Source organism: Aulonocara sp. 'chitande type north' Nkhata Bay, linkage group LG15 (assembly GCF_057382095.1).
Source record: "Aulonocara sp. 'chitande type north' Nkhata Bay isolate Kocher_YH1m ecotype deep benthic linkage group LG15, A_spYH_male_GT1.1, whole genome shotgun sequence".
Lineage (NCBI taxonomy): Eukaryota > Metazoa > Chordata > Actinopteri > Cichliformes > Cichlidae > Aulonocara > Aulonocara sp. 'chitande type north' Nkhata Bay.
Genome location: NC_141358.1, coordinates 383,056 through 394,430, shown reverse-complemented (window position 1 = coordinate 394,430; position 11,375 = coordinate 383,056). Strand labels below are relative to the sequence as shown.

At 41.2% G+C, this 11,375-nt stretch overlaps 1 protein-coding gene across 1 annotated transcript; it reads left to right on the top strand.

The window, feature by feature from the left end:
- Positions 1–2: 2 nt before the first annotated feature.
- LOC147312187 (uncharacterized) lies at positions 3–6,236 on the top strand. The gene is made up of 5 exons (XM_086264385.1): positions 3–169; positions 425–618; positions 1,689–1,771; positions 3,539–4,830; positions 5,506–6,236. Exons 1-5 carry the CDS (start codon positions 3–5, stop codon positions 5,633–5,635), a joined length of 1,866 nt encoding a protein of 621 aa, XP_086120511.1. The 3' UTR covers positions 5,636–6,236.
- Positions 6,237–11,375: the final 5,139 nt, after the last annotated feature.

Genomic DNA, 11,375 nt, shown 5'->3' with positions numbered 1-11,375 from the left:
CAATGAGCAGTTATCCATCCTCTAATGACCTCTCACCCCAGCCAAGTGACCCTGGCACATACTCTTGCAGCACTCTGCCAAGTAAAGGCAGGAAGGCTGGCAGGGAAGCAAAGTATCATGGGAAAGCAATCAAGGTGCTCCTGCAATGGGTCCAAAGATGCACATCAAAGTGAGCATAAAAAGATCAAAACACTTACAAAGTCATGTAATTAACACTGAGCCCAAACATATTCCCACTCAAACAATGAAACAAAATGTCAGCAGGTTACTTTATCCTCTGAGCTCTAATAGGTGGTAAACGTATCCTAACCCTACATCAGCCCAAAATTAGCTTTCTTGTTAGAAATCAGAATAGTTTTAGATTGAGCTGGAATGATGGCTCACACTTGTCATTTAATTAAATGGCATTTTAAACTTTTTGCAGGTACGGGGTGGACGTGAAGGACTTTGGGAAGAGCTGGAGGAGCGGCTTGGCATTTCTTGCTTTGGTTAAGTCCATAAACCCAGTCATGGTTGACCTGAGGGAAAGCTTTCATCGAGATCCAGTGGAAAACATCCGGCAGGCTTTCATGATAGCCCATCACAGCTTGGATGTACCGCCACTGCTGGAGCCTGAAGGTAAAAGATTTCTCATATTAGGTGAAAAAATCACCACGTTGATTATGTGCCCAGAGTGATGAGAGATTTCCTTTCAGTTTACAGCAAACTGTAAACATGAGAACAAGTCTTCTATAAATGCATATATGAAATTCAAGCCCAGGGGGCTGACAAGACAAATGGAAATGATTGAATGTTTCTCTGAGGTGAGCGTATAGTGGACGGAGAAAAGGCACAAGCTGGTGCGCAAAAATCAACAGGATACAGGAAGCTGTCAGACAGCACAGGACAGCCCCCACAGCTCCCACAGCCCCCACAGCTCCCACTGTCACGCCCCCATTCTTGCAGCAAGAAGATGACGTACACAGTGTTACGCTTATGAATGAAGGGCCCTGCTTATACAACAGCATGGCCCTGAGTCAGGACTGTTATTGAACCAGTTTACTTACAGAACCAACCACGGACCTATTTATTTATTTGAAGAGTTCAGAAAAACGTCCTGACTCAGGAACATGAAAAATGTATAAAATGAGAGTCATGTGGACTCACATTGTCTCTAGAGAAAGCCACAAATATCACATTTTAAACCTCTTGCAATATTTAGTTAACATAAATTTCAAATAAACCCAGACCTGACTCAACCAACCATCCCCTAAACCAGGAACCTTCACCTCCACAGGGCCACACGATATGCAAGTTATTATTTTGAGGGCCCACGTGGTACATATACAGCATGTTTCCAAGCAGTAAAGGGTATATGTGGTTCAGTCCCTGGCTGCCACTGTCTGCATGCCAAGCATCCTTGGGCAACATACTCACCGCTGGCTGCTCTCTGATGCATCCATCACAGTGTGAATGTTAGTGAGCACTTAAAAGCATAGAAGGCAGTGCTTGTGTGATTGTGTGAATGTGGCTACAGGAGAGTAGAAACGCACCAATCAGCCCATTTATATGTTCTTACAAGCCCCTAGCTTTGTTTTACACACACACGCGCGCACACACGCACACACACACACACACACACACACACGCACACACACACACGCTTATGTTTTTAAGTGTTTTATGATTTTTTTAATCGTTCCCTGCAGATGTGACGTGCACTTCACCAGACGAGCAGTCCATCATCACCTACGTCTCCATGTTCCCAAAGTGTCACTCAGGCATAGATGAGGTTAGTGCAGCACAAGTTCACCTTCACTACAGTCTCACTACAGCGAGGTAAATATAAAAAAAGAAATAAATAAATGCATTTATATCACTCAGTTATTCTTGAAACTGCCACCGGCCGCCTGTCATCTTAGCTCAGAGACTCAGAACAGGTGAAGCAGAGCGTCGCTGTTTCATAAGATAAGATAAGATAACCTTTATTAGTCCCACACGTGGGAAATTTGTTTTGTCACAGCAGGAAGTGGACAGTGCAAAAGTTATGAGGCAAAAATTAGAATACAATAAGAATAAATACAGTACACAACTGTACAGAATAGAATAAAATAAAATACTATATACAGTAGAATAAAATAAAATAAATATACAATAAGATAAAAATAGAATACAAATACAAATACTATATACAACTGAGTAAAAATACAACGATGACAGAAAGGATTATTGCACTTAGTATTATTGCATATGTATGGATGTGTGTGCTTGATCAGTTAAAGTCTTTATTATGGAGTCTAACGTAGCAAAGTCCTACTGTGCTCCTGAAAGTCTGAATCTAAAGGTGTCTTTGTTTAGAAAATGTAGTTTAGTAATAGTTTTTTTTTAAAAAATAAGTGACATGTAACCCAACTTGTGAATTATTATTAAGAATGACCAAACTCCCACTAGCCAGTATCAGAAGATCTAGGATCGGCAGGAGCCCAAGGTATAAACACCAATAAGAAGAGACCACACCACAATATACTGTTCACAAATTTGTTATATTTGACACACAGCAGCTGCAACAATGTAATGAAAAAACAATAAAATAAAATACAAAATATTTCCCCCAAAATAACAAACTAAATAAAAGTGCGCGCATACAGCTTTCTCTGAGTCAATTATATGAGTGGATAATGTCTGATAACTGATGGATCATTGGGGCCCGTTCAGTTTGTTTAATGTTTGTCCTACCACACTCCGATGAAGGAAGAAAGTTCGTAGTCCTGCAGGTATCTGAAGCTTCAATGGGAACGAAACTTTGGCTTCAATAAAACCTTGGCAAATCCTTTTCAATTTCGGGTTGGCTCGCCATCCAGTTAACTGGAACTGTGGAATCACTGCTCCTCGATGGGGCTTGCTTCAGACTGGGTCCGTCTGTCGAGTCATCCTTTTACCAGATAACAAAAAAACCTGACCGTTGACAGGGTGAAACTCTGAACAACCAAAAACAACTGCAGCAGACTTGCTTTTAACTCCTAGCGATTCGACTTCGGGAACATTAGTTTCTCTGGCACATGGCATTATATGAACAGGAACGAAATGGCAACACAGGAAATCATGTGATCAAGGTCAACAGCAAGGGTCACTGGGAGCTCATTGCTGATTGGCCAAGTTAAATGACAACAGATAATCTTATTGGTCCACATCTTCCTTTAAACATAAAAGAAAAAAGAAATGACTAAATTCTTTACATTATACATGAAAAAAAAACTACTTTCCACTGCTGTTTTTTTCTAGCTGGGCTACAGACATCATTGTACAAATGAGTAAAATAGTTTTTGAGGGGATTTTTACGTAAAAACATTGATTTTCAGAACAATTACAGACTTCTGTGTAACGTCTGTTGTTACAGTAACAGATGGATAAACATATTTGTTCATAAATGACGTACTGAGAAGGATTAACGAGATATAAATGACAAAATAAGCACTTACTAATACCTTCATAGTGTGACATTATTACATGCTAGCAGTATTTCTTTGGTTCTGCTATCACTGACATGCTTATATTACAGGCTCCCACACCAGATATTGACGTTCCCGAGATTCCCAGTTTTGGATCACTTGAGTCAGTCAGCTTTGAAGAGACTGACGCTGATGTTCCAGAAGTCCAGGTGTTGCTGAAAGGCTTGGAGAAGAGCAGCGAGCAGCTTCTGTGGAAGCGTTGGTCTCGGAGATCTTCAGGAAGTCCCCGCTCTCCGTCCTTTCACACAAATGGAACAGCTACCTCCGACCAGCCTGCTGGGACTGCTTCAGACTCACATTACAAAAAAAGGAAAGGCAGTGCACGAAGCACTTTACAGCCACCCAGTCCTCTGGATGCTGGCATAGTCAGCCAGGAGGTCCAGCTGTGGTTGGACAGTGGACTGGATCAAGGCTACGACAAGCGACGAGCACAAAGCTGCTATTCTTTAAGCTCCGAGGAAGGAATCTACAGCTTACCATCGCTGGATTCAGATGAGGAGGATGCATATAGCTACATCCTAGAGCTGAATAAAGATGTGTTTCAACCATATAATCAGCTGAAAAGACAAGTACCAAAGGTCAAAGAGGAAACAGCAGAGGAAATGAAAGAAGAATCCAAATATCAGGAAGGCTCCTTTTTACAAAAGGCTGATTTTGAGCTTGAATCAGCCCAGTCAGCGGTGCACAGGAAGTTTGATTTTGACAAAAATGAAAGAAATCTCAGCAAAATGACACACGGTGGAGCAGCGCTTGACTTTAAGCCAGAGGGTGAAAGTAGAAGCACAGAGGAGCATGAAGAGCAGCGGGCTAATAGAGGACAGAGCAATGATGATGGTGATTATTGTGAGGAAGAAAGGGGGAAAAAGATGGAAAATGCAAAAATGTTCAAGAATGGGGTCGACAAAACAGAGGACAATGCAGCGGAAGCAACTGTTGAAGTGGCCCGTTGGCAGGAAGACACCGAGGACGGAAGAGATGCAGAGCTTTCCAAAAAACGTGGACAGGTGGGAGGGCAGGATGTAGGGAATGAAAGCCAAGATGCTGCTGTGATGAAAGAAGATGGGAAGAGCCAGAAAAGCACAAATTCAGAAAGTTTTAAGGGTGAAGTAAATGGAAAAATAATAACTGATGAGGCTGCCTGTGAAGTCAGAAGTGACACAGAAGAAGAAAGTGGCAGGAAGTGTAAAGAAGAAAAAGTGAGAGACACTGATGAAGTTAAATCAGCAGCTGGAGAGGAGATGACGACAACAACGACAGAGCACGATGGGGAGGAGAGTCCCAGAACACGCCCACTCGGAGGTGTCTGGCCTCCTGCCTGCAGGTCAACCCCTCGGTCACCCAGGTAACCATTTATCAGCAGAAACATAATTCACCACATTTGCCAAGACTTCCAGTTTACTGTGACTCAGTAATAACACTGGTAACAGAGACAAGTTCGTTAAATGTCTGGAACAACGCGACTTCCACACAGATGATGAGCATCGTTTCCTTTTACAGCTGCTGTTCACTTGCTGTGTCTCTTGTATTGCAGCATAAAGCGAGTAAATACTGTCGCATTACTGTCAAAGGGTCTTTGTGCAAACAGCAGCCTGGTTTGGAAAGCGCTCAGTCACAGTGTGATCATGGCCCAGAGGAGTATTTCTATAGAGGCTGTTTTTCAGTTCAATAGTGCCACCTACTGATGAAGGGGGGGGGGGCTCCCTCTTCATGTCTAAAGCACTTACCTGGCTAAACAGTATCGTCACACTGAGAAGTTTGAGTTATTAGTGTTTTTATATATGAAATATGAAACATGCTTCACTTTCGAGCGTGTTTTAGGATTTCTATTAAGTCACAGGGCTGCTTAAAGTTAACTTAAAGTCTGATGAGCCAGTCCCAGGATGCTATTTATTGTAATCTAGCCGTAGAAAACAAGGTAAAGAGTGCATTTGAATGTAGTTTTTGCTACTCCCGATTTCGATGTGCTTGCTTCAGTGTGTGCAGAACCTTCACCTCACACTCCTTCGTTTGTCTCCAGCAGTGACGAAGGATCCCTTCTTCAGCCTTCAGCAGCCTCTTGTGGAGTGACCCTGTCAGAGCTGGAAATGCTCTTGGTCTGGTGGATCCTGCTGTACTGCTGCCTCATCCTCAGTCAGATGAACCTCTGAGTCACTGCAGCACAAGCTTCTTATTCCGACATGCTCATGAGCCCAGTTGCCACTAATGAGGCAAACAGGGACACATAAGGCTGGACCGACTCTTCATCTGTGACACAGTTTCCTAAAGACGCCATTTAAGCAGATCCACAGAATAATCTGATAAGACTCAGGGCCGTAGTTTCAGATAAAGCTAAATCCTGTAATCCCCGTTGTTACACAGGCTTTCAGCTGCTCGGTCTTGCACCGCACTTATTATCAGAAATGGTTTGGGGTCTTTTTTTTTTTTTTTGCTGAACACATGTCCAAAAATTGATTTTCCTAGTAAAAAGACTCCTTTTTGAAATTCACTTGACAAAATCAACCACACGGTGGCACTGCAGCATCGCAGCGACCTTCTTATTTGTCTATACAGCATTCTGTTGCCTGCTGAAGATCCCATGTGACCTGCTGTTTAATTAGAAGCTGTATTGACAAGTGAAGATTAAGCTGATAATACTTAATGAGCACTTTGGCATTTCACAGACTCTCACTGTGTCACTTATGGCTTAGACTGTGGACCGCTTTATTGTCTTCATCTCGGATGCTGCCTGAGTTCAAGCTTATTTTTACCACAGGCTTTCTCTGGGATAATTTTTGTGACCATCTGATACAAACAATAAACCAGCTGCTTGATGTGTGTGCATGTGATCCACTCATCAACATAGAATAGATGTTGTCATTTTAAGCAGTTTGGACTATTAGGTAATGCTTGTTGGAATACCACAGTGACAACAGAGCGACACAGAAGTATGCATTAGTTACGTAAGTCATCAAAATCCACGTTGAAGAGAAAGTGTAAACTTAAACCTTAAACACTTAAACACTTAAACACTTAAAGTTGGGGGTCGAGTGAGTATTCTCTGTCCTCTCTGCCCCCAAATACTCAAACATTCACTGCTGGTCAAATTCTAAGAATTTAAAAACACACTGCCGTTGTTTGCTTAGAGCATTACCCCTGAGTCGAAAGCTCAGCCCTGGAGATCGATATACTTTCAACACCGCCACCCCCACACCGAGCCACGAGAACAACACTCCCCCAAAGCAAGGGGTTTGTTGGTCTTATGTACGGTCAAGCCAGGATAGCGAGAGAAGCAGCAACGATGCCTGCTGTGTGTAGTTTTATATAAATAACAGTGCTAGTGTTGCTAACGTGTCCCTCGGCGTATAGATCAGCTGTACCGAGGCCTGAAACTCTTGAGCGAAGGGAGAGAGAGGCCGATCAGCTGCAGCAGCTCGGTACATCAGCCCTAAACACGGCCTCGACCTTTGAACCGTATCGTGACCCTGCCAGCAGAACTGCTACTGAGCCTGACGTCCAGCAGCAGCATCAGCACAGCATCTTGTTCTCACCCTCGGGCCTGGGTCAGCTCTGGCTCAGCTTGCCCAGCTTCTGGGTCTGATAGCCAGAGCCGGCCCCGGAGGCCCCAGGGATGGTGGCCGACTAGACAGAACACAGCCTGCAGGCCACCATATCTGCTCTCACAGATTTGCAATACAGCCTCATCTCCAGGAGGGAGGGAGTGGAGGTGGGCTTCAGAAGGCGACTGGGGCTGGAGCCAGGACAGATGCTGGGATTGGTGGTGCCACAGCAGGAGTGGCAAATTGGAGCTCAGGCAGATGATGGCGCAAAAAAAAGAACTGGGGGTCAGTTAAGATTGCGGAGCAGCCTACATGTTGATGGACGAGCTACACTACACCATAAAAATTTATTTTCCAGGTCTCATGAATCTGAGTCCTCTGTCTGCACCGTCAGCTCTGAGACTTGGAGGAAAGACCTGCAGCCCTCTGACAAACTTATACTTAACAATCATGTGTATTTCAACGGTAGCTTATAAGTATTTACGCTCCAAAGATTATATTTGCTTGTTTTTATCCATGAATATGTGGTTAGAGTATAAACCAAGTGTTTCTTTATAGGAATGAAGCTTTGTTATTATGTGTTGATCATGTCAATAACAAACACATCAGGTATTCAACCATTTGAAAAGCCCCACACAGACCTTCAGGCTGAATGCTGCAACCACCTCACTGCTCCTGGTTTCCCAAAGCAGACCTGCGGCCCTTGGAGGACCGCCTCTCTGACAGCTGTAAGAGCTTCTGGATCAAGAACGTGAAGCCTGGGCCAGCTGGGAATGCAGCTGGTTAAACAAGAATAAAATTCAAACCACAGCACATCAATCTACCAGCGATACATCGGGCTGTGATTGAGTCATTTTGCATCCCCGTTGGAACATCTCCCAACAGTGCTGAAATATTTTACTTAAAGGGGATGCAGCATGGTGTATTTAAGTGATGACGTGAATACAGAATCTAAAATATGCAAGTAGTATTTTAGGCACAGATTTATGATATCCTAACATCCACATCAAGATGTTTGACTGCATCTGTGTCATTTTGCATCCTTTCTTCATACAGAGATTCAAAGTATTCAAAGTTAACACAGCGTAGGAGGACTGTTTGTTACCCAAAGATACTTTTACTTCATGGCTCCATCTTTCTGAATATGAAAACATGCTTATTTTGTTTTATGCAAGTTTATGTTTCCAGTTTAGTTTTGTGTATAAAACATAAACATAAATCCATCTATTGGATATTGGGGATTTTCTTATTTTATTTTATTTTATTCTTATTAATAATTAATAAAAACACCCAGCACGCCCCTGCGGGCGGTTTATCCTTCAAGCTCGGGTCCTCTACCAGAGGCCTGGGAGCTTGAGGGTCCTGCGCAGTATCTTAGCTGTTCCCAGGACTGCGCTCTTCTGGACAGAGATCTCCGATGTTGTTCCCGGGATCTGCTGGAGCCACTCGCCTAGCTTGGGAGTCACCGCACCTAGTGCTCCGATTACCACGGGGACCACCGTTACCTTCACCCTCCACATCCTCTCGAGCTCTTCTCTGAGCCCTTGGTATTTCTCCAGCTTCTCGTGTTCCTTCTTCCTGATATTGCTGTCATTGGGAACCGCTACATCGATCACTACGGCCGTCTTCTTCTGTTTATCTACCACCACTATGTCCGGTTGGTTAGCCACCACCATTTTGTCCGTCTGTATCTGGAAGTCCCACAGGATCTTAGCTCGGTCATTCTCCACCACCCTTGGGGGCGTGTCCCATTTTGACCTCGGGACTTCCAGGTTATACTCGGCACAGATGTTCCTGTACACTATGCCGGCCACTTGGTTATGGCGTTCCATGTATGCCTTGCCTGCTATCATCTTGCACCCTGCTGTTATGTGCTGGATTGTCTCTGGGGCATCTTTACACAGCCTGCACCTGGGGTCTTGTATTGTATTGTATCTTTATTTGTTTCAGACATATAAAACAAAAAACAATATATACACACTACATATATTTTCATTTACAGATACGAATATATATGTAGATATACACACACACACGTATGTGTTCAGATAAACAAAAAATATATAATGAAATAAAACAAAATCGTCTGACATAATGTAACAATGTTTGGTCTGAAAAGGAGTAGGAAGAAGTATGAACATACTTATTAATTCCTACCCCTGCTCAACATCTTATTGATCCCACATAATTCACCTAATTCCCATCATCACATACTCCACACGATACACGAGGAGAACCTATATAAACTTGGCTACCGTGATTGATATAATTTGGATATAATTTGATATTTTTATACATACAATGGGTGATCATCTTTATCGGTATCATATTCTTCCAAAATCAGTTTTCGAAGTATTTTCATGAACTTACTAATTCCTGAGCATTGCTGTAGATCTATAGTAAAACTATTCCACAGTTTTACCCCATAAATAGTGACACAAAAGGTTTTAACCTTTGACCGTGCTTTAAGAATCCTTAGATTCAATTTCCCCCTCAATTCATAGTCTCCTTCTCTGTCATAGAACATCCTCTGTATATTTCCTGGTAACATATTGTATCTGGCCTTGTACATAATTTTTGCAGTTTTATATTTTATAAGATCCATAAACTTCAGTATTTTTAATTTCAAAAACATGATGTTAGTATGGTCTCTAAATCCTGCTTTATTAATCATCCTGATTGCTTTTTTAAAAATTTTACATATTGGTTGAAGTGCAGTTTTATATGTGTTTCCCCAAATTTCCACACAGTATTCCAAATATGGCAATATAAGTGAACAATAAAGTACCCGGAGTGATTTGGAAGGCAAAAAATATTTAACTTTACTTAGTACGGAGATGCTTCTTGACAGTTTGGCTTGTATATGCTTTATGTGAGGTTTCCAGCAGATTTTGTTATCTATTATCACACCCAGAAATTTTGTATCCGAAACTTGCTCTATTTCAACATTGTTTACTAATAATTTTGCTCCTGCATCTTTTTTACAATTTCCGAATAACATAAATGTAGTTTTTTCCAAATTTAATGATAGCTTATTTCTATCAAACCATGTTTTCAGTTTAATCATTTCTTGTGTGACGATTTCCAAAAGCTGATGTAAGTTCTCTCCAGTACAAAAAATATTTGTATCATCTGCAAATAGAATAAACTGTAGTATATCTGATGTTCAGCATATATCATTGATATAGAGGATAAACAGCTTTGGTCCCAATACTGACCCCTGCGGAACTCCACAAACAATGTCCATACACTCTGATTGATGTTCCCCAATTTTCACAAATTGCTGCCTGTCTCTCAAATAACTCTTTACCCATTCTAACACCACTCCTCTAATGCCGTAGTACTCCAGTTTATCAAGTAATATGTCATGATTAATTGTGTCAAAAGCTTTTTTTAGGTCAATGAATACACTAACTATACATTGTCTTTTATCTATATTGTTGGTGATATTTTCGATCAGTTCCATTAATGCCAATGATGTTGATCTATTTGATCTGAAACCATACTGACTATCCATTATTATTTTGTGTTTATCTATAAATTTCTCAAGTCTATTACTAAAGACTTTTTCCAGTATTTTTGAAAATTGAGAAAGTAGAGAGACAGGCCTATAATTTGTGAATTGGTGTCTGTCACCATTTTTAAACAGTGGTGTTACTTTAGCTGTTTTCATTTGTTTTGGGAATGTACCAGTTTGTAAGGACAAATTGCAAATGTGTGTTAAGGGTTTGGAAATGCCCTCTATCACTCTCTTAACGATTTCCATATCAATGTCGTCAGAGTCTGTAGAGTTTTTTGTTTGTGATTTCCCAACAATATCAATGATTTCCTTTTCTTCCACCACCGTTAAGAACATTGAATGAGGATTGCGGTCAATGAGTCTAGTTTCTTTCTCTACAGAATCTGTTATATCAGGAATTGTTTCAGCCAAGTCTGGCCCAACACTTACAAAGAATTTATTGAACTCATTTACCACATCTCTCATATTAGTAATATTTCTATCATTATTTGCAAAATACGAAGGATAGTCTGCCTGCCCCGAGCCCTTTTTGATGATGGTATTTAATGTTTTCCAGATCCCTTTAATATTATTTTTATTCATAATCAGTAATTTTTCATAGTATTCCTTTTTACATGACCTTAAAATACTCGTTAATTTATTTTTATATTTCTTGTATTTATTTTCAGCTTCTGTGCTTCTGTTCATTATAAATTCTCTGTATAAGGTATTTTTCTTCTTACATGCATTTTGCAATCCTTTTGTAATCCATGGGCACTCTGCATATTTTTGTTTTTTACTATATTTCTTTACTGGGCAATGACTATTATATAACAGTTTAAATTTTCCTAA